This window comes from Vipera ursinii (genome assembly GCF_947247035.1).
Source record: "Vipera ursinii genome assembly, chromosome: 3".
Lineage (NCBI taxonomy): Eukaryota > Metazoa > Chordata > Lepidosauria > Squamata > Viperidae > Vipera > Vipera ursinii.
Genome location: NC_139516.1, coordinates 38,601,749 through 38,625,799, shown reverse-complemented (window position 1 = coordinate 38,625,799; position 24,051 = coordinate 38,601,749). Strand labels below are relative to the sequence as shown.

At 40.6% G+C, this 24,051-nt stretch overlaps 2 protein-coding genes across 8 annotated transcripts in view; one reads left to right on the top strand and one right to left on the bottom strand.

Moving 5' to 3' along the window:
- The window catches only part of MOV10 (Mov10 RNA helicase), a 45,145-nt gene extending 37,515 nt beyond the window's left edge, over positions 1-7,630 (top strand). Inside the window, exons 25-27 of one of the 4 annotated variants that reach the window (XR_014491962.1) lie at positions 6,174-6,239; positions 6,539-6,606; positions 7,306-7,319. The gene's annotated coding sequence lies outside the window, so the exon portion shown is untranslated. Of the gene's footprint in view, positions 1-1,117; positions 1,270-2,655; positions 2,780-6,173; positions 6,240-6,538; positions 6,607-7,305 lie in introns of those variants that run through there. The other 3 variants (XR_014491961.1, XR_014491963.1, XR_014491964.1) reach the window with 3 other exon arrangements.
- On the bottom strand, positions 2-20,263 carry RHOC (ras homolog family member C). 4 transcript variants are annotated; one of them, XM_083358277.1, is made up of 6 exons: positions 20,120-20,263; positions 18,682-18,756; positions 6,062-6,219; positions 4,616-4,736; positions 2,701-2,831; positions 2-779 (listed from the first exon to the last, which is right to left on the bottom strand). In XM_083358277.1, exons 3-6 carry the CDS (start codon positions 6,215-6,217, stop codon positions 606-608), a joined length of 582 nt encoding a protein of 193 aa, XP_083214403.1. In that variant the 5' UTR covers positions 6,218-6,219; positions 18,682-18,756; positions 20,120-20,263; the 3' UTR covers positions 2-605. The 4 variants fall into 4 exon arrangements, with proteins under 4 accessions (XP_083214403.1, XP_083214404.1, XP_083214402.1 ...); XM_083358278.1 differs by having other exon boundaries at positions 18,688-18,756; positions 20,120-20,207; XM_083358276.1 differs by lacking the exon at positions 18,682-18,756 and having other exon boundaries at positions 20,120-20,244.
- Positions 20,264-24,051: the final 3,788 nt, after the last annotated feature.

Genomic DNA, 24,051 nt, shown 5'->3' with positions numbered 1-24,051 from the left:
TCAAATTAATTTAATAAGGAACTGAGAATATAATAACAAAACACAAGCAGTGCCCCTCAGACAGAAGTGCAATAGAGAACACTAATCACAATAGACGTCAATGCCTCCCAGAGATTCATATGAACATTTTGGCAGCCCCTTGCTTTTCCAGTAATGGAGAGGGACTGGCAAATACATTGGCATGTAGGCCCGCTTCATATGTTGCAGAATTCCAAAAATCTATCTTGTTATTTGTGAAAACATAAAGCTGTGAAAATCCATACAAGTACCAAATTATAGAATTAGTATAAAAGAGCAAGAAGTATAGAATTAAGTCATATAAACTGTTGGCCCTATATTCAAACCGTTACAAAAAGGTTTCAAATGATTTCTTGTAACTTCCCAAGCATACAAAATTATGGTATAGACACACCTCCCAAGGAAAGGCCACTGTTGAGTACCCTGGGTGACCTTTTCTGTGCAGAGGAATGGAGACTGAAGTCAGCCAAATATCATATTAAATTTGTACTCTTCATATCTATCGAGACTCCATGCTTGCTTCCATGCAATCTGTGAAACAGGTGCACACTTCAGACAGCACAGTCACAACTTTTGCCAACACTCTCCTAAAAGAGGGGGCAACCTTTGCGCCTTTTGTTCTTCCTGACTTGCAGGGCAGCCCGGGTGGCCATTTCAAACACTTCCCGCACTCCGTCCTTTGTCTTGGCTGAGCATTCAAGGTAGCCAAATGCATTGATCCTGTTTGCCATGTCTCTGCCATCTTCCGGCTTCACAGGCTCCTTCAGAAAAAATGTCACGCAAAACAGTTTATTATTTAGCACTGCCTGGTATAACAATAGAAAAATCCAAGGTAACCCCAGTGCGTACTTCCTCTTAATTGTTTTTCTCAGCCTCAGACAATATAATAGAAAGCATTTTTGATTACCACAGCAAGTGTGTGTGTGTGGTGTGTGTGTGTGGTGTGTATGTATGATGCTCAAAATGTTGGGGGCCGCTATTCTAAAGGTTGGGCACAATAACAGAAAAGGGTCCTTTCCTGGGCCCTGCCAGGTGTCCCTCCTTTGTAGATGCAACCTGAAGCATACATATTACATAATTTAATACTTTATATTTTCAGAGTATCATTGTGCACCTTGCTGGTATGACAGAAGAAACAAACTCAGATGGCCTTGAGAGGTCTGCTGCTTTTTAAAAAAAAACGGGCATGGGGCTGTGCAGATTTGGAATTGAGGCCATTATTCTGACAAAGGCCCAACATGTTTTCATTAATGTATATTAATTCTATACTTCTTGCTCTTTTATACTAATTCTATAATAAATAAATCCTTAATGTAGGACTAAATGGGGTTCTTATCTGCTGCACACTATTGGGATGAAGATGAACTGTAGCTGCCAGTGTCTCCAGAATCAATTCCTATTCATGGTGGCTGGAAAAAGCAATGTTGGACTTGAGAAAAGATACTGATGGAAAAGCCTGTGGATTTATTAATTTATACCCCATTTTTTCATGCTAAATGGGTTGTCATGATGATCAAAAACAACCAATTAAAGCAAACTAAAATGTAATTTAGAGACATATACAAATAATAAATATTTCTTAATTTTATTTTCAAGCTGTTTTTAAGATGCAGCTTCTTCCCTAAATGTCCTGAGAAAGTACAGAAAAGCAGAACTAAATTAAAAACTTCACTGGGATGGTCAAAGAGGAGCATCAATTCGTACTCAAATTTCACTCCTCAAAGGAAGCTCAACTGTTTAGAATTGGAAATGCAAAATCTACAGCTTCTTTAATCAGTCATAATCCCAAATGAGGGTGGAATTGATGAGGTAGCATTAATTAGGTCAAACTACAAACAGTAAATCTTTATTAAATATTTACCTCAGAATTTTCCACAGACTATTGAAGGAAATGAGGGAACCTAATTCTACAAGAACTTACAATGAAAAAAATATGTTCACAAAGCCTATGTGAAAGATAGCATGAAAAATCCATGTTTAAATTTAATCTAGAATCCTCAAACATTGTTTACAGGTAATGCAGAACAGAAATAAGTACACACATGTATTCTTTCTCAAAAGTAAATGAGGTCACATGTATAGGTTCTTAAGTCCCAGAGTTCAGTGAGACTTGCCCAGTTCTAGGTAAGTAAATATATATTACACCTTACGTTTTTTCATTTACTTGCATTCTAAGATTATACTCTAAACTATATTTTTAAGCATAAATTTCATATATTCACAGCATCCTAAAAAAGAAAATCAAGAAACACAAAGGTGTTTGGCTATAAGTCAGAAATTTGATGGGTGCTTATTTCCTCAGAAAGTGATCTTGCACATTCAAAGGGACATTGAGAAACGTGCTATTAAAAAAGAACACAGGAACTCTTGCAGGACTTAAGGTTTAGGAAGAAACTTTAAGAGCAGAGGCAAAAGGCCAGCCTGAATGTTTATCCAGAGGTAGCTAGAAACTACTTCAGGTTGATTATTTGTGAAAGTAACAAACCAATACCGGAACATATCACAATTACTCTGAGATGTAAAGATCCCATGTGATAATGACTGTTTTTTCCCTAGAAGTAGAAGGCACTGAAAACTTCAATAAATATGTGAACAAGGCAATTAAACCACAATTGCACAATATTTTATCTGCAATAGGAGAATGGCATTCAAAAAAGCAAACAAGTGTGGATGGATCCATACCTGTTTCATCTTTGCCAACTCTCTGCGTGTGTGTTCATCATTCCGCAAGTCCTTCTTGTTGCCTATAAGGATGATGGGCACATTTGGGCAAAAATGTTTCACCTCAGGTGTCCATTTTTCTGGTATGTTCTCTGGAAGAAGCAATGAGATGGGAGAACCTGCTCACTGAGCAAATCCCTAGCACAACACAGATAGATTCATAAGTGTAATCCCCACATTAATATAAGGGGAAAGATCCATTTCAGTGAGATTGAATAAAATGAGAGTCTTATTTCCAGAATCTTGACTGGTAAACAAGTGTCAGTCTACTTCATCCACCTCACCCCACTACAAATGTAAGGGAACTTTGTACTCTTTAGACCAGTAAAATACAGGGGAAGAAGTGACGTGAGGAGTGTGTTGGAAGTTCCCCATCTAAACCCCAGAACCACAGTCAGAAATATCCCTGCAGACATGTACTAGTATAGGGCTACAGAAAGGCTTAATGTCAAAGGCTTTCTGTGCAGAAAAAAGTACATATTCCTTCATCCTTGAATTTGCCCTCTGTAATACTGCCAACATTCATTTCCCTCATCTTTCTCCTGAAAGCAGCTGTTGAGTCCTTTCTGTCCTTATGTACTGAAAAGCTATTAATGGTGTTATAGTACAAACATATCCAAGGAACTATCCAAACTGGCTAATCTTCAGTGGAGGAAGCTATTCATTCTCCATCTAGTAAAATAGATTTGATCCCTAAAAGATTCCTCTGTCTAGTACAGACTTAGAGGAGACATCCTGAACTTCTGCCAGAGCCTGCATTCTCTTAGGCAGCATCCATGTAAGTAGGCTATTACAGCAATCATAAAATTTACCCCTAAAATTCAGCTTTTTGTCATGTTAAAGTACTATTGCGACCCCATGGTTAAAAGACTGATAAACGAATACAGTTATGATTTTGTTTCTGATCTCTGATAACAAATATTACAAAAGTAACCAAATGTGGCTGAGAAAAATCTGATATGATTTCAGAACAGAGCAGCTTTCTTCAACAGTCGATGTATTTTTTCTAAAGCAATGAATTCATTCACATGGAAAAGCAGGCCTATTCCACAAGCAGCAACCATTGCTGGGAAATGAATTGATGGATCACCTGACTAACTTACAGTATGTGCCAACAAGTATGTCTTGATGTCAACTCTTAGTGACCACATAGATCTTCTCCATAAAGGTCTTTCTCTAACCTGGTCCTTCCTATGGTACACTCAGTGCCATTGCATCTCAGTCCATCTGCCTTGCTGGTTTGTCATCCTTTTTTCTTTCCACCTTTCCCAGTATTAGAACTTTTTTCAGAGAGTTAGGTTTTTGCATAATGTGTCTGAACTAGGATAATTTGAGCCTGGTCATTTGCAGGAACTCTGAGTTGATAACATTCAGTGATCCATTTGTCCAAGTATTGGTTGTCCATAGTCTTTTTTCAACCCCAAAGTCAAAAGCATCAATACTCTTCCTATCCCGATTTCAGAAGAATTTATTGAATTTCATATGCTTCATACGCTTAGCAAGAACTTTGCAAAGCCTTATCACTTCCAATAGAAGTTTATCATAACTTTTTAGCACTTTCCAAAGAAATATGTGTTTACAATCTTTTCTTATTGACCTTTACAACTAAGTGACATCAATTACATGCTACACCCAATACTATTTCCAGGACATCATTTTCGCTTTGAAGAATACCTGGACATTTGAAAAGATTGTTGACTGTAACCGTAAAGCTGTCCAGCAGAGAATTGTTTGTCACCTGCTTTATTGACCAAAGAAGCAGCTTCAGATGGCATGGTAACTACTGATAGAATGGAGCTCTAGCAATACATGGGAAGACTTACAGTATGTTGATCATTCTTGACCTATAATATGAGTTGTTATTTTATAGCCTTACCTAAACTATCTGGACTGTCAATGGAGAAGCACATAAGGATGACATCTGTATCAGGATAAGAGAGAGGCCGCAACCTGTCATAATCCTCTTGCCCAGCTGTATCCCAGAGGGCCAGTTCCACCTATAAATGAAAAAAAAATCAGTCCCTTAATCAACGTAATTGTGACTTTGTAGTTAAATACAGATACTGAAAAAAAAACATCCAACTGTTTTGCTTTCCTCATTTCTCACTTGGCTCCCTGACAATTTTAAGCAGCCTGGCAAGATATCTACCAGTATTAAGCAATTAAATATATTACACCCTGTACTTAACAATGGCAATTATGCAGACTGCTATTTTTCATCATTCTCAAGGGCATTCAAACACCAAATTCACAAACGCTATAAAAATTAAATACAGGAACATCTATTGAGGGCAATCAATAGAATGTTAGAAGAAGCACCAGAAGAGTTTTACTGAAGTTTCCACTTTTTCAGAAATTCAAAGTTTTATACTAATTTTATGAGCAAATTTGGTATATGAAATCGTCTGACAAATGGCACCTGGACTCATAACCAAACCAGAAGTGCAGGACAGCTATGTACATTTTAAATGTTTTATTTTATCTGTAATGTAAGGATGAGGATTGACTCTTCACATGAAAGGGGAGTGTTGGATAGAAATGGAAGATCAGACCCCTCCTAATTTACTTCTTTGCACTCTAGTCCTTAAAACAAATACGTGTTCATCAAATTGGCCTTTATCAGCTGGTGAATTGTGAAACTAGGCAAACATTGCTCAAAGCTACTCAGCAAAATAAACAGGGCACGACGGCATGGATCTTTGGCAAATGTACAGTTACGTAGTGAATCTTATCAATTTAATTATATTTCAAATGAATCCTTCTGGAATTTATTTTATCTTTTAATCAAACTTATACACAACTCATTATGTAAATGATGGTGAGCAGTTTACAGTTAGGTTAGCATTTTTTCCCTGATAGTGTTGGTGTCAGATGGTGGTGAAGAAGCTTGGGGTACATATGCAACTAGAAAGAAGACAGCACTATTCATGATGTTAAAATTCCATTTACGTAAGGTCATAAACAAGCTGATCAATATTTAACTAGAGAGAAGGAATGTAGGCTGCTTTGATGCAGAATTATCATTTCAGTGTATGTATTGGATAGGAGTCATTAAATGAAATTTAGTGTTTCATTTAATCTACAAATATGGAGCCCAACACTTGAAAAAAAGGCTTCCGACCCATTGTTTTAAAATTTTTAGTCCTGATTATATGATTGTTCATGGCTGATCAATCAGACAGTGAAATTTCTAAAGGGAATCAGTATCAGATACCAATGGATCCGCAGAAAAAACCTTTATCGCAATAGTAACTAGTAGCATCCAGGGTGGAAAGCAAATATTACTTAGAAGCTGTTTCTTCTTTTAAAGAAGATGAGTTACCTGTTTCCCATCTACTTCAATATCAGCAATGTAGTTTTCAAAGACTGTTGGTACATAGACCTCTGGGAACTGGTCCTTGCTAAAAACAATCAATAGGCATGTCTTCCCACAGGCACCATCTCCCACAATCACCAGCTTCTTCCTGATGGCTGCCATGACTGTAGAGACAAAAAGAAAGGTAGGCCTGCAGTTTAGTTCATATTACAACAAATAAGTCTAACATTACAGCATATTACTCCTTGTAAACAAAATATATTTTGGACCAGATAGGACAAGTTTGAATCAAAGAAGTGTAAATTATTTATTTGGAATGACTTATGGAGAAAGTGTGTAATCAGAAATAGAATATTTAAAACAAGGGAATGGAAGCCAAACTTCCATAGTTAAGTTTTATATCTGTACACTGATTGAAAGATTAAAAAATATACACACTACCCAATAATGTACTGAAATAATACAATGTTTCCCTGCCAATAGATCATGCTGTGAGAATTTTGGGGCCTTGGTACAGTATATCTCAGAAGAAAGCAGCAATGAGCTACAGGGTATGCATGGTGTACAACTGCCTGGTTGTCCTGAGGGGCCCAACATAATTGCAGTTACCTATCTGCTAGAAAATCTCCTCTACCACCTGCCATATGCCACCATCTGTTTCATTGGCAGGACAAAAGATTCATCAAATGTTCTATTCACCCTATTCCATGGTGGCACCATCTTGATTAAGATGCCATCACCTTGGATAATGACAGAATCTAAGACAAGTTTTCCTAAATTGATGCCGCTAGGATTGGCCAAATCACTAAGAATGATGAGAGGGTATGCTCAGCTGAAGAGTAACAAATTGGCAATTCTGGAAATAAAGAGACAGCAATAATATCAACAGAAGAGAAAAGGAAACAAAAAAGTTGTTCACCCACCATTTCTTTTCTAACGATTTTAGAATTTCCACAGTATTTATATTTTAAAAAGACAATATAAAATACAGTATGTTAATTTACTGTTACATTCTTCTTGGAATCTATCTAGTTGTCACAAATACATATTGTGGTAACTATAAGAGGTTATTCAGAATCCTCTGTAAAAAATTAATAATTAGAAACTCATTTGTATGTCTCATGGTGATGAAAATTTGGCTGAGAATTAGGATAAGTCTAGGAGATTTGTTTTATACAAATTATCATATCCCAGTGCCTTAGACTGATAATGATTACTGTAAGCCTTTTTGCTTATTTTCCTACTCACAGAGAAATTGAAGAACATAACTGGGCTCATTTTGAAACAGATGTATGAATCAGCTACAAAACCACAGAAGCATTACAGCATCTAACCTTTACACTGATTTCACTCCAGCAGAGTTTATTTTAGAAACTATGAAGTGAACCTGGAATACAGTGATGCAACAGAAGCAAACCAATCATGAATAAGCATTTGTACTTGGGGGCAAAAACTAGAAAAATGAAAATTGCAATAAAATCTTTTAGGGACTTTACTTAGAGTAAAGTTTTTCTGTATTGCACATGCCAGGAGACATCTTTTTCTCAAGAATAAAATTTTAAGCCAGCCTTTTAACATATTTGAAAGGTTTTATTTTACACTTAAGATAAAATAACTTTCTACACTCAAATAAACATTCCCACCCCAACATTCTGGTGCTGCTGTGCAAATCAGTGATCCAAAAATAATTATGCACCAGAATGGGCCACTTAATAATAATAGAGTTGGAAGGGACCTTTGAGGTCATCTAGTCCAACCCCCTGCTCAGGCAGGAAACCCTATACCATTTCAGACAAATGGCTGATCAGTCTCTTCTTAAAATCTTCCAGTGTTGGAGCATTCACAACTTCTGGAGGCAGGTTGTTTCACTGATTAAATGTTCTAACTTTCAGAACATTTCTCCCTAGTTCTAGGTTGCTTCTCTCTTTGGTTAGTTTCCATCTGTTGGAATAGCTTGACTCCTTCTTCTTTGTCACAGCCTCTGAGATATTGGAACATTGCTATCATGTTACCCCTAGTCCTTTTCTTCATTAGACTCACAGACATACCCAATTCCAGCAACTGTTCTTTATATGTTTTAGCCTCCAGTCCACTTGCAAGACACAATATTTTTTAAACTGTTTTCCAAGGGCCATGGTGGGAATAGTCTGTGACATAAGAGTGTCACCCAGTGAGCTCCTTAAATAATCTATTTTGCCTATTAAATTTCATTTCCTGCTCCCCTCCACAAAAGATAGGGTGGACATTTTAGCTCTGCCCATTTCAGGCGCCCCATTTGGCCTGTAGATGATCTACCCCTCCTTATATGCAATTGACTCTACTGGTACATTGTGATTTTTGGGCAGAGATTTAAAAAAGAGAATACAGGTATGGGTGGGTGCACATTCAGAAGTTAGGCATTTTTTTAAAAAAGGAAACATATTATTTTCAATAAAGCACAAATAAAAGAACATATAACATTAATAAAGACTGCTTTGATGTAGTGATTAACTTGCTGGATTAGGAGCAGAAGGATTCAGGTTACAGATCCAGCTATAAATTTCTGTTGGGCATGAAAGCCAGCTGGGTGGCTTTGGACCAGTCATTCTCAATTCTAGTCTGGGAAGTTGGAAAACATCTATATACCAGACTGCACAGGACTAAGATGGTAGATTATGGTTCATAATCTTCAACACAGAAGCTTCATCCTGACTGGAATGATTTGGGCTGATAATATTAGTCACCTTTATTAAGCTCTTCATGATTTCAGCTGTGGTTTTCTATTACTTATTATATGAAGACGATGATCACAAAAGACCTAAAGATGCAGATAGCTCAATTGTGAAAGCAGAATGGCTTATTAGAAAAGTTAATCTCACCCTACCTAGCCTTTAGAATATTTTGGATACTCTTAAGTTTTGTAATGTATCATCTTCTCCAGATTTCCACACTGTTTCCTTGTCAACTCTTTTAAGAGAGTAAGTGCCTTTTCCCTTAAATCTTAAGAGCAATGTACTTGTCTTACAATTCCTAGTTTTCTCCTTGCTACACCCCCCCAGCAATAAATTCATGGGTTAGTGTTGAATAACCTAATGAAAATTGTGATGTCAAAAGGTACCAGAACTCTGTAGAAGTGACTTTTTAGGAATAGAAAAAAGAAGTATAATGTAAACTGACAGCAATCAGCTGTTCCTATTTCTGAAGATGTATGGTGGTAAGATACTGTATTAGCAGTAGGGAATTATAGCAAGGAGAATGCTGAGCCACATAAATGTAAAAATCCTGCATAAAAACATGAACCAGAGCCAGAAAGACCATGGCACACACCAAATCCACATGTAAGATGGGGGAGGGGGCAGCCTTCCCTCTGGTAGGCTGAGCAATTTATTCTTCACACGCACACTCACCACTGCTGGTGTGGCCCGGTTCCAAATGGGCCATGACCCAGGGGTTGGGGTCCCCTGCTGTAAAGCACTATGGAGTGATATATGTCTAAGTGCTATTGCTATTGCTATACTACAGTATTACCTTGTAAACAATATAGAAGAACATGAGTAGGAAGCCTGGAAGAGAAGCTTGGTGTTCTGTCAAGCTTTTCTTCAATATCTGAGTGGCTGTTGTGGAAAAAGAATGTGAAGAGATAGCCTTTGGGTTAATTTAACAAGGCCTTTCTTCTGTTTCAACAGATATTCAGCCTATTTGTGGTTTGCTCCATCTTGTACCTGAATATCCATTATTAGTAATACAAACAGCCAGTGGTGGGATTCAAATATGTGAACAACCGGTTCTCTGTGTGGATGCAACTTCTGGAAGTCCATTATGGGCCTGGGGAACAAAAAATTAGCTACCGAAATGCCAAAGTGGCTGAATCCCACCACTGCAAACAGCACTGTGTCTGGAAATAATACCAATTAACAGCACATCTTCAGCTTCCCTAGTTTCATGTATACGCTGTTCATTCATGCTGAAAAAACATCTTTTAAGGGTCACTGGATAGCCTACCTGTTCCTCAACAGTTGATCTCTAGGTAGATGAAAATAAGGTTACTACGGTATATATGGGCCACAATCATCCAAATGACCATTAGATAGTGTAGTGTACTGGATTCGTTGTGCAGGAATGAAGACGAGGCAAGTGAGTTCAGCAAAGAGCATGGTTTATTTCTTGCAGGATCTGAACTAGAGAACAGGGCTGCAGCTGCAGCAATTTTTACCTTGGCCCCTAGGCGACGGCCAATAGGTTTGAAGCAACCTATTGCCGCCTAAGGTAAAGGTAAAGGTTCCCCCGCACATGCGTGCTAGTCATTTCCGACTCTAGGGACCGGTGCTCATCTCAGTTTCAAATCCAAAGAGCCAGTGCTTGTCCGAGGATGTCTCCGTGGTCATGTGGCTGGCATGACTAGACGCCAAAGGCGCACGGAACGCTGTTACCTTCCCACCGTAGTGGTCCCTATTTTTCTACTTGCATTTTTACGTGCTTTCGAACTGCTAGGTTGGCAGAAGCTGGGACGAGTAACAGGCGCTCACTCTGTTATGCGGCACTTGGGATTCGACCCTCCAAACTGCCGACCTTCTGATCGACAAGCTCAGTGTCCTAACCCACTGAGCCACCGCGTCTGCCTAGGGAGAACCAATGGCAGCGCTGGAGACGGGTTGTCTGAGATGCTGGGAGCCGTTAGCTAGCTCCCTGCTCTTGCAACTTACCAGCCATTACCACATGGTGTTAACAAGCAAGCTCAATAAATAACACCCCTCCCCCCTTAGAACAAACAACACTATAGCAACAATAGTAATTACAGCAATACACTTTACAAAGACTTAACACTGGTGTGAATAGGTTCCACTTAGCAGCACAATAAAGTACTTAAAACATTATAGCTCCATTGTCCATTAGGTCAGCATTAAATACAAGGTACATACGTACAACATTATAGCTTTATTATTACAGAACAAAATTTTTCAGATATGCAGGAGGTTTGCATGGCCTTGTGGAACACCTGGGGGACCCAGGCACGTCCTGGCCTACCAGCTTGCCCGCCGGGCTGGGTAGACCAGTGTCTCTTAGTTCAAGTGATTCTGAGTGGCTTGGTGCTCTCTGGCTGGCCTTTCCAGGTTGACCCACCCGAGTCAGTTTGTTCAGCAGAGTTAGCACAGTGGCTGTAGCCATCAGGTTGGCTTTCTCCATCAGGGGACCCATGTTGCACTTCTGAGCTCCCCTCCTCTACGGCCAACTCCTTGTTGCTTGGGCTGTGTGAGCCTTCAGGGTCTATGCATGGGCTGGCTTGGCTGCCAGTTTGTGGACCTGAGTAAGGACTTATGACGAAGTCCTTGTTTTGTGGCCATGGCCTCATCAACAGGTAGTTGCTGATAGGCCTGCGCCAAATCTAATGTGGCTCACCACTGGAACTGGGTATGTGTGCTGTTTAAGGGCCCGGTTAATTGTACATTTGTAATCTGCGTATATTCTCACTTGCCCATTGGCTTTAAGTGGTGTTACAATAGGAGTTTCCCACTCCCCACCATCTACTGGTTGCAACATGCCCTGTTCCACAAGCTTGTCTACTTCCGTGTCAATTTTGTGCTTGAGGGCAAAGGGGACCCTGCAAAGCTTAATCCTGATGGGAACCACATTTGGGTCTAATTTAAATGCTATTGGTGGGCCTGTGTAAGTTCCTAGGGCTGAATCAAATACGTCTGCGAAGTCCTTGCAAACTGACGCTAGACTCGTGACTTGTGTCCGGTTGATACCGGTTACTTGGATACCTGGTGCATTAAACCAGTCAAGCCCAATTAGGCTCGTTCTCTGGCCCCCTACTACAACAACATCCAGGTGCCCTGAAAACCCTTTAAATTTAATGGCCAAGGTGGCTTCACCTGTGTCCAGCTGCATCTTACAGGGGGCCCTTTGCAGCTCCACCTGGAGTCTATACTTGGGTTTAAGGGGGCGTCGGGCCCCGGTGCGACATACACTTCTGCGGCTTGAGCAAAAACCCACGCTGAACAGCCCCAGGGCCCCAGTACCTCTCCTGGTCGGATTGTCTGATTGGCAACGTGATGGCCGGTCCCTCTGGCAACCTCTGCAAACTGCTGCAATGTGGCTGGTTTTTCCGCAGGCCCGGCACGTGGCTGTCCGGAACCTGCAGTCTGAGCATTGGTGGCGGCCGCCACAATCTGGACATCTAGGCAAGAGATCTGCCTTGTAATTAGTCTCTTGCTGCTTGCTGTTTTGGTGCTGTGGGTCGGGCTGTCTGTGCAGCTTGTCAACTTTGGCGTCTTCTTCTGACTCCTCGGTGAGTTTGGTGTCCTCGTGGTGGACAGTTTCTTTGTATTGTGTCATTTTGGCAGGCCGGATCGTTTGGACGGCTCCACCAGCAGCTTCATCCACCATGACCTCGTTCTGGGCATCTTCGAACGACAGGACTTCTCTGGCAAAAAGTTTTTGCTGCAGCTCTCAATTGCGGAGGCTGCAGATGAGCCGGTCTCGAAGTCACTCTTCAATGTCTGAAAATCGGCATAGGCGTGCGGCCTGCCTCAAGTCCGCGATGTATTCGGATGCGGTTTCTCCCGGCTGCTGTATTTATTGTTTGAAGGCGTAGCGCCATGCAATCACTGACATCTTCAGTTGGAAATGTTCTCCGAGCTTCTTCTTCAGTTCAGCGTAGGAGACGGATTCCAACGGCATGGGCGCGAACAGGTTTTCGGCCAGATTGAACATCACTGGGCTGCACACACAAAGCAGCGTGGCGGCCTTTAGTCCATCCTCTGCGACCTGGTTCGCCCGAAGGTAGTTCTCGACCTGGGACAGGTACGAGGGCCATCCTTCTGGTTTCTTGATGTCGAACTCTCACAGCCTTCCGACCTTGGGCATTCTGCTGGTCTTCACGGCTGGCTTCTGCTTTTTCCAATCCTGCCTCTCTGTTGACCAGGGACTGGTCCTCTGAGAGCGTGGTCGCTAGCGTGGCTTGCTAGCTGACCATAGGGGGGGAATTGCTTTTCCCGCCAGGCATGCGCTGCCTCTCCCCTAGTGACTTTCAGCTTCGACGGAGAAGCAGGATCCCACCTTCGTCGCCAGTGTTGTGTACTGGGTTCGTTGCGCAGGAATGAAGACAAGGTGAGTGAGTTCAGCAAAGAACATGGTTTATTGCTTGCAGGATCTGAATTAGAGAGCTGGGCTGCAGATGCAGCAATTTATACCCTGGCCCCTAGGCGGCAGCCAATAGGTTTGAAGCAACCCATTGCCGCCTAGGGGCAATCAATAGCAGCGCTGGAGACGGGTTGTCTGAGGTGCTGGGAGCCGTTAGCTAGCTCCCAGCTTAAACAGCCTACCAACCGTTACCACATGGTGTTACAAGCAAGCCCAATACATTACATAAGCTACACTTGTCATATGTTCTTTCAGCTGAAAATGGTTGGACATTATGTCATTGGGTTTTGGCTGCCATGGTTAGGGAAGCTTTGCGGCCACAAAAAGGATAATCAAATTAATTAATTAGATTACATTAATTACATTTTCACATTAACCCCAAATATACCCCAAACAGCCATGTTTTTTCTTTTATAATATACAGAAATATTCTTAGTCAAGAACCTCTCATATGCCAAGGGTTTTTGTGTAATCATTCAATAACTTAGAGCAGTACAATTCCTCTGAAGCATTCATGCAGAATAGTTAATAGCTACTTACTTTATTGAATTTGTTAAACCAACCAATGTACACAAACAAGAGGCAAACTGAGTCATCCAGGACTTTTCTATAAATGCGTAGTTTAGGGAGTGACAGGGTAATATTAAATCTTCAGGTGGGGGAAGATTTACAAAACTTCCAAGGCAGTTTCAGAACCAAAATATTTTTAAGGAAGAAATGAAACAGGTGTTTTGATAATCTACTAGAAATACCATAAATGAAACACGTTCTGCTTTTCCCCATTATTGACATTAAACTATGTGATTTGGTGACTACAATGACCAGCTGCCACATCTATCTTTTCTACAGCAGCACAATCTTGATCAAGACTACTACTCACTGGGAATGAAATGCTATCTTTTGTCCACTAGCCCTGTTTATATTCTGTGCTCCTCTAATATACCATTTAAGAAAGAACAGAAAAATCATGAATAGGATTATGCATAATGCACAAAATGAAAAGCACAATCTTGGAAGCAGCACCCAATTCCAGAAATACTGCACAGAGAGTGAAGGTAAAGAAGATGACAACATGTAAGGCATCTTAGCAGATCAAACTCCAGAGAAAATTATCCAAAAGCCTTTTTAGATTCAGTCAACAGATAGTGGAGTCAAACCCAACTCTGTGACCTAGCACAGTTATTTTTCAACCTTGGCCTCTTGAAGATGTACGGACTTCAACTCCCAGAATTCCCCATCCAGCTTTGCTAGAACACACAATCAAAGCAAAACTCTGTAGTCTAGGACCAATTTTTTTTTTGAAAAAAATCACAAAAATACACTTTCTGTTTACAGTGACATTTGTATTAATCTCAACTGTTAAAAAATCTGCTAAAATGTATGAGTCTTCATGCATTAAAGTTGAAGGATTTTAGAAAACATTCTTGTATAAAAATCTTTAATAACTACAAATTTGAGGATTCAAATTTGAGGATTCAAAAAGAAGATGACAGGAAGGCTTACTATATGGAAGTTGAACTCTCTGCTGAAGTATTATTTCCTTCTGATTTAGTCTGAATTATTCAACTTGGGCGATAAAGACTTATCTTTTGTGTACTCCGGAATATCTCTGCCATTTTGCAATTAACTGTGCTTTACTTGTTTTGTTGCTTTGCCAAAATCTAGATCAGATGTCAGTATAGATCAATACAAATGTAACTGGAAACAGAAACTTCAAACAAAGATGTTATAGTGCAGAGGTTTTCAAAGTTTTTTCTTTCTGCAGAACATGTTCATTTAAAAACAAAATATGCTAGAAATCCAGATGACACTGGGAAAAACCCTGTCAAGAATAGATATTAGACTTGGCTCCATCAAAAATAATTTGGGATTAACTAGGACATGCCTCTTATATCTTTAATCATATTCCATGTTGCCATTCAGTTGAGCACTCAATATAGTTAACAAAATCTAAAAACAAAATACAAAATCACTAATCTGCCCTTTGGACATGTGGGAGGTATCATTACCCTCTTCGAAACTGGTATGTGATAAAGGGTATTAGGAGAGAACTCAAAAGTCGATCTTCTCCCAGCAGATTAAATATATATCATTCAATACCAATATTTTACTGGTGGTCTGGGTCAGCATCAGGAATTGCTGTCTTATAGCGTTATGCTTAGTAGACCCCAAAGCCTCCAAAGGGGCCTGTTTAGACTCTGTCTCTTGAGGGGAAAAAAAATCCTGCAGTTCATGTTATGCCTCTGCTGCTCTGCTATTTTTCACTATGTTGACTTCTCAGCCCTAAGCAAAACAGAATTCCCTGCCTCTTTCAGTGCGGCAGCTGGTTCTTTTGCAAAATGTGTCCTTTTTGCAAGCAGGAAAAAAACCTGGCATCTACTGACCTCATCTGTATAATTTTTTTTAAAATTCCATTTATATCCCGCCCTTCTCCGAAGACTCAGGGCGGCTTACAAGCTAGTGTGCCTATCCAAAAATATTATTTACTGATTTTTTTCAGTTTGTTTTGGGGACAAATTAAATAAGACAGGAGTAACTCTGCCACTTTCTTTCACCCTAGAGATGCTACAGGTTTTACTGTATGGCAAACCGGCTTCACACTAACTCTGAAGGAAAATAATATACCTATGTGCCCTTTGTAAACACTCACATACTTCTGCATGACAGGTTAAACAGGCAGGAAAAACAGCAGACCAAAATTTGAACCCATAAAAATCAGTTTCGTGGCTACTGTGATGCATCAAAGTAGCCATGAAACATACCCAAAAAGATTGAGATAAGCATTAAAATTGGACAAGGCAGCCAAGCCAGACAGTAGAGAACAGGAAACAATGTATAGACAAAACGATTGATGATCAAAATAAGATGCCTCCTGAATTTCCCTGTACTTGTCAAGCCAGCCTCCTGCCTTTAAAAGAGGTGAGGGATATGGTACATTTGGCTTTTGCACATGGAAAAGGGTGACAGGATCCTGCTTTGTTTGCCTCATTGTACTGACCAGAACACTAGGCTGTTAAGTGTCACAAGAAAACAAAGAACAACCCTGTGAGATGACTTAAACTAAACACCTCTTTTGAATAACAGCCAAGCCATAAAAATGTTGGCATATACACTCTTTTTTCTCCCCAGATTTATACTTTCATTCAGTGTATTTCAACCTTAGCAACTTTAAGATGTGTGGGTTGCTTGCTGGTGAATTCTGGGAGTTGAAGTCCACACATCTTAAAGTTGTTAAGGTTGAGAAATACTGTTGGATAATTTTCTTTTTCATTAGATAGTATTCATTTCTTTTGGCAAAGCAATATATGTTACGAATTGCTTTTACATAAGCAGATCTGAATGTCAGAACTGCAGTTCTGCAATGGACTTATTGTAGGGTAAATGTTTCAGTTTTGAAGAAATCCTTGAACACTAAACTTTGTCAAGGTATTTTAATGTCAGTCAATGAAATCTGAGTTTTTAAGTCAAGTCAGCCTGTGATTATATAGTTGGCACCAATGGTAGGCACATTTCATTGAACCATTTGGAAGAAAGAATAGGAAAGAATACTATGTAAGGTATAACAGTAAACAGTGGTTTTGGAAGGGATTTTTATATATACTTCAGTTTTAAGGATGTTGCTAACACCCATAAATTTTTTTTGAAGCATCAAAAAAATCATGATCACCACAAAAAGGCACTTGTGTTGTTGTATTTCTAACGATATTTGGTTCCATTCAAAGATATATAAGCATCAAATTAACATATATACTTAAGCCCAAGAAGTGAACTGGACTTCTAAGTTATGAGACCTGGTGATACAGTGGTTACAGGCAAACTGTCCACAGCCTGGAGTTCGATCTTGTTTGGCTCAAGGTTGACTCCACCTTCCATCCTTCAAAGATCAGTAAAATGAGGACCCAGATGGTTTGGGGCAATATGCAAATAATGCTTCAACACTGAAACCGCCCAGAGAGTGCTGTAAAGAGCTACAGCATGTGTTATATAAATTTAAATGCTACTATTGCTAATAGTAGCTTGTTTTTAAAACAAGACAAACATCGAAGTTTCTCCTAACAAGCAAATTTCATTACTGTTAAAATTCTGTCCTGCATTCTTAAACATTGAAATATTTGTCACTGTCTGGTATGGAACTCTTCTGGTTGTACCAAAGTCAAAGAGGAAGATATGCAAATCTCCAAATGTCTTTTGACAGCTAAAAGTGAGAGCTGTTTAATATAAAATACTCGTCTACCAACAGTCTATTTAATAGCATTTGTTTTCGAGTTAGGTTTTTTTTTTTGAGAAAATAAATCTTTACCCTGGAATGTAATACTGCTTTTTAAAATCTATTAACCAACAGATATGCTGAACTTCCACAATAGAAACAAAGCATCTGCCAGTCACAAATATTTTCGTGAACCAGTATAAAAAAGTGAATGCTTTTTTTTTTTTAAAGAAGCTAGATCACAATTTAAGGGGCCAGGCCTACACTGAAAAGACTTGGCAGCTCAATTCCAGGCCCAGAGAGAAAGAGAAAATGCAGTCATGGGTCTGGAATGCTTCCTTGTTCCTAAGTGATTAGCACAGCCTCTCCCCTCCCCCTCCACCCTAGGACTACCACTAGATGAGAGTGAATTAAAGAAGCCAAAATGACTTTTTTTTTTTTTTACAAAAATGTCTCTGGAAGTCACTATCCATTGAACATGGCAAACCAGATTTTCAAGAATCCCGTTTCAAGGAAAACAAGGAATAGCTGGAAAAAGTAACTATCCTGCCACACAAAGTACTTCTGTCAGAGCTCCACATTCTTCTTACTCCAAGACAGCATATTTTTGCAACACCTCCCCAAAGATTTATCACATCCCCATTTTTGTCCAAAGAGGGAGAAACCAGAGATTAAAAGATGAAAGGAATGATTTCAACATGCTATTAGAAGTGGATATAAACTAAAGTCCTCTCTGAACATTTCCCACCCAGGTTGAGTTTACGTAGGAGGTGGAGTAAACATGCTACTCTTCCCCCTCCCCCCACTATTCTTACCTATTCATATGGAACAAAAAACCATGGAGGACCTTCAAACAATTTAAAGCTTAGGCCAGGGGTCTTCAAACTTGGTCCTTTTATGACTTGTGGACTTCAACTCCCAGAATACGCAAACGCTGGCTGAAGAATTCTGGGAGTTGAAGTCCACAAGTCATAAAAGGGCCACGTTTGAAGACCCCTGCCATGGACCCTATCATGGTCACACACACACTCCACTATCTCCCTGTTTGCTCAAACTCAAACTCAATGGCACATTATTTAACCATCTCATTTTCTGACATCCCCTTCTGCTTCTGTCTTCAATCTTTCCCAACATCAGGGCCTTTTCCAATGAGACCTCTCTTCTCATTTGGTGGCCAAAGTATTTGTACTTCAGCCTTGAAAGGCAATATATATAATTTAAAAAAGAGCTAGGCTTCAGCTGACTGCAGGTATTAATTAGAGACAAAGAAGGAAATGCCTTCAAGCATGTTACTCACAGATACCTGTATCTCCCGCCTCTTGGGATAGGAATGGCTTTTCAGAGGTCAAGGAGAGACATCTCTCAGCAAAGGCTGAGGAATAAATACCAAGTAATAATTTGTTCTAACTAAGCCTCTTTAAATATGCTGCAGTGGTAGGCTATACATATGAGAAAAAGTCCTAAACCATGATATACAAACAATGGCAAGGTTGTACAACATTCACCCAAAACCAAGTAAGCTTCATTATGGCTTAATGCAACACCTGTACTTTGCCAACCATCACCTTTGAGAGAATCAAATTAAAGCCTTTAAGGTCCTGGTGTGCCCTTTGTCAGTGTTGACTCCTTGTGACACCTGGACTTGTCTCTACAGCAGGGGTTTCAAACTACTGGCCGGATGCATCATGTGGAAGCCACACCCACCCAGCTCCAGCAAAGGGGGGGGGAGTCAGGACACATCACGTGATGCAGTGAGTTTGACACCTCTGCTCTACCATGTTCTTGCCAAGCTTTTTTTCTTTTTTGTTAAGTGTTTTACCACTGCCTGCTTCCTTAGGATGAGACTGACTGACTCGAGGTCACCCAGCTTGGAGGGTGGAACCAAAACTCACAGCCTTCCGGTTTTCAGTCTGATGTCTTTACTACTACACCAGTCTTTAGCAGACTGTTTTTCTCAGAAGCCACTAGGTATAAGAAGTGATAGGAGTCAGTACTTTATAACTTACCAGCCTCTCTCCCCAGGGAACAACAAACAGCCTATCAACAGGTTCAGTTCACACACACACACACACCCATCCCCCTACTTTGTTCCAAACTTCATCTGGAAGCCAGAAGGAAATGTATGAAATTTTTTTTACAGCCTCCAGTCTCACCTGATACGTATATCCAAGAGTGTGCATTAACCCGAAATAACCAAACGTTAGGAAATCCCGGTTCTATAAATTGTTCCAAAAGCAGAAACGGGAGAGCTGCTGCTCTTTGCCCAGTCTAACCACAGATTGTTACAACGCAGTTAAATACTAGGTAGGGCGTGCCACCACTTTAAACGCAGTTCATCCTAAGTCAGCCGGCGGGGGTCTCTGCACTCTTCGATCTCCTCGCGTGGGAGTGGAAAGCAGCCCAGCAAAAGCCAACGCAAGAACAGTGTGGGATTCGACGCGAATCTCGGCAAGTTTTGCCGCAGTCCAGAGCAACTACATAAGAGGGGTTTGCAAGTCATCGGGGGGGGGGCTTCTGACACCACTCCCCATTTAAAAGCGACTTGACCACCTCCTTTCTTAGGACAGTCACGATAGCCCTGCCCAGTCTCTCGTGTGCGCCCAGGCAATCCTCGACCGCAACGCCACCCTCCTCCTCCTCCTCCTCCACCTCCTTCCTAGCCAACAAGCCAAGTTACTCCAGGGTCGCTCGTAGCTGCTCCAGCCCTAGTCGCATCTACCAGGGGCTCCTCTTACCCGGCCCAGGGCGGGAGGCTACACTTAGCACGAAGGTCTACTTCGGGCAGCCCGGATGCTCGCCTCCTCGGTTCGGGCAAGAGATGAGCAGAAGTGGACTGGCTTCTTGGGATTGTCAGAGCCGCTCCGGCCGCCTCCTGCCCCGCCTGGGAGGAGGAGCTAGGATCGGGTCACTCCTCGGGGGCGAAAGGGGCGTGGGACCTGTCGCCGGACTCAGCTTCTGTCATGCTTCTCCAACGAGGTATCTCACACGGGGAACTCCTTAAGGGCATGGGCGTTTCCAGGCACCTCTGAGTAATACCGGCACCGCGACCTTGCGCAGACTTTCTTTCTTAAGTAGTTACTTTCAATTTGTTCTCGTGGCAACTTTGCAGCCAGGAGAAGAGGAGGGAATGGCCGTGCCGCGGTTATCCGGGAAGTTTGATGGAGACGAAAACGTCCCTAACTTTTCTTAGATCCCTGACAACAGACGGAGTTTGCTGCAGTTTGAGAGTTGGTAGCAAGCGACATGGTTGCTTTACCGTTTTGTGGACATTCTCCGTTGGATAACATGTGATACTCTAAAAGAGAAAGATAAGTCATTAGTTGTGTTGTGGGAGATTTCAGCAATTCTTGGGGAATAGAGTCAGGTTAGGGTGACAAGTAGCAACTCCTAGTGCTAAGAACCAAATAAATTCACAAAATCTTTTTGCTGTGCCCCACTGCAGAACAGATAGGAATAATCCTGGGGTCCTTGATGCTCTCTGAGCTTGGTTATTTCCTTGCAAATGTTTTATTATCAAACTAGGTAACATCATGAATGTTACTGGGGGTGGTCTTGGTAGTTCCTTAATTAGCTTGTTTGTAGTTCTTTGACTGGGTTATTGTTTACTTCTTGATTGTTGGTCAGATGTTAAACCTGATGTTAATTGCTGCTCATTTGAATGTTGATTGCCGGTGAGGAGGTGTTTTGTTCTTTTTGTCTCCTTTTTGTCTTTTTGATTATCTCCTTTGAAAGGTATGTAGATGTTGTTTATGTCTAGTGCCTGTTGAGGACCCCTGATCTAGAACAATGTTTTCTCAACCTTGGCAACTTTTAAGATGCATAGACTTCAACTCCCAGAATCTCCCCAGCAGTGAGGTTGGGTGAGGAATTCTGGGAGTTGAAGTCCACACATCTTAAAGTGAAGAAATAATCCACTTCATAACAAAGTCTGAAAGAAAAAAAAATATTTCTACTTGCTTTTCTTTTAGGGAATCTTTAGACATTAATGTGGATACCCCAATGAAAATAACAAAATTTATCCAGAAATTAGTTGTGTTTCCATCTATCCATATACCACTAAAATTGATTTCTGTAATCCTTAAATGCAAAATGGTGTACCATAGGGCAAAATATCTTGAACGAGTTACCTCAGATGGACTAACTTAAAAGAATGCATCCAAAATTTGGGGCCCTTGACTCTCAAACTTTGGCAAATTTTGTAGAACATTTTACGGCATAAATATTAAAGCAGTTTATGACATAATACAAAATGTCATAACACTTTTCTGTGCTTTTTGACTGCTATAACAGTTCAACAGTTCAAGGAATCTTGTCATGAAATATCTCTGAAATTATGACCAAATGGAAATAGGTGGTCTAGTAAAAAGCTTTGCTTGACAAAACTTTAGATAACTGCATGTTCTCGATTTATATAATATAGTGAATTATTAACTTCATTAATATAACCTAACAAGCAAAAGGTAATTGGCTAGATTGTGATTCATTAACCTATGTATTAAGATTAATCACTTTCCCTTATCAATTTTTCCTGTACAGAAAAAGTACAGTACTCCTAACTTGTGCAGGCTGGAAGAATGTTATGGAACAACTAAAAAAAAGTGTTTTACAGTGACCCATGGTTCTGAAGAGGGACTAGCAAAATTTCATACAAACTTTCCCACCAAGGCTAAGAGAATTCACAAAATTAAACTTGGTAAGTCTGTGCAGGCCAAACGCAATGCAACCAAGTAACACTGCTGCCCTCTATTGGCCATTCCCAATTTCTGGAAAAAATTTTCCAACTATATACGACAAGATTGTTCTTCTGAACTTTCATTTTTAATGAAATTTCTACATAAGAAATAAAGAAATTCAGTAAGAATAGCTGAGGAGATAGAAATGTTTAAGATAGGAAACATGATTTTTTAAATAATCTTTAGATAGATAGATAGATAGATAGATATAGACCTTTAGTGTCATTTTTTACTGTAGGCACAATGGCACACATTAAAATGAAATTTAGTTGCTTGCACTCAAAGTGTACACATATATAACACATTTACTCTTAATATTTAATAACCTTATTTTCTTCTAATAAACTGAGACATAAGATTAAGATTTTTTACGTTATTCATATAATTGGGATCCACTGAAGTTGTGATTCCTTTCAAGGCATATAGTGAAAAGAGACACTTTTCAGGCAATGATGAACCTATGGTTGTCTCCATTCAAGCAGCAGTCACCCAACACTCATTTTATTTGTTCAGTACAGTGTCTTCTAAACCATGGCTTTTCAACCTTTTCACCCATTGTACCACTTTTAGGATATGGCAACATCAGAGTACCACCAGTTGCCTAGCAAGGTGTCAAAAACTTGAAGACCAAAAAAAAAAAGAAGGAAAAAAGTGATGAAGTACAGGTAGTTCTTGACGTACAAGTTAGCTTAGTGACTGTTCGAAGTTACAATGGCACTGAAAAAAGTGCCCAAGCCACAGCCGAGCAAGACACCTGCCTGCCCACCTGGTGGCGCTCTTCCTCCTGTCCAAGGTTTTCATTGTGAGCATTTCTGTTGAGGATTGGCAGCGGGGGTGGGGTGGATGTTTGGTTTTTATTTCCCCCGTCTGCTGGGTGGTTGCAGCAGGTTTTGGTCACTTCACATGACCCTGGGACACTGTGACCGTCATAAATATGAATCAGTTGCCGAACATCTGAATGTAAATCACAAGACCCTGGAGATGCTGCAACATTCCAGCTGATCGGCACTGCTCAGCAGAAGTGCCAGGATAAGCGCTGAACTCCAGCTGGAGCCTGGCGCTTCTGCAGAGCCCTGACAGCCCTGCAGCTCCAGCCATCTCTCGCTCAGGCTTGTGCGGTGCTGCCACCGGTTCAGCTCATTCCCCTCCCCCACTTTTCTAGGATGGTCGCGTACCACCTGCCAGGTACCAACGTACCACAGGTGGTAGAAAAGCCCTGTTCTAAACATTGTGAAATATTTTGCTTTTTAAATCAGATTTTCACTTAACTCATATTTTCATTGTAAAGTTGTCCTTACAGTATTCCTTATTTTGTCCTAATTGTAATAGTATAATAACTAGATTTCTTTAAAAAGTGACATACAAAGTATATGTGTTCCAAAGAATTTTCAGGGAAGTTTAAATTATTGAGGAACAGGACTACAGGTTTTGAAGATATATTCTTCCAATGTAATTTGTGAGTCACACTGAACTAAAAACTAAAATGACATTTTAGCATGTTATATGAACATGATCCATCGACTCAACCCTGACAAGACTGAGTGGCTGTGCGTACCGGCATCTCGGGATATTCAGGATATTCCACCCCTCACTATGGGGGGGTGAGTCATTACCTCCTGTAGATAGGGCTCGCAACTTGGGAGTCCTCCTAGATTCATAACTCTCCTTAGAAGACCATATTGTATCTGTGACTAGGGGGGCCTTCGCCCAGGTTCACCTGGTGCGCCAGTTGCGGCCCTATCTAGACCGGGATGCCTTACGTACAGTCACTCATGCGCTCGTGACCTCTCGTCTTGATTACTGCAACGCTCTCTACATGGGGCTACCCTTGAAGACCACTCAGAGGCTCCAACTGGTACAGAATGCAGCCGCGAGAGTTGTACTGGGAGTTTCCCGATACTCCCATGTCACACCTTTGCTCCGCGAGCTGCATT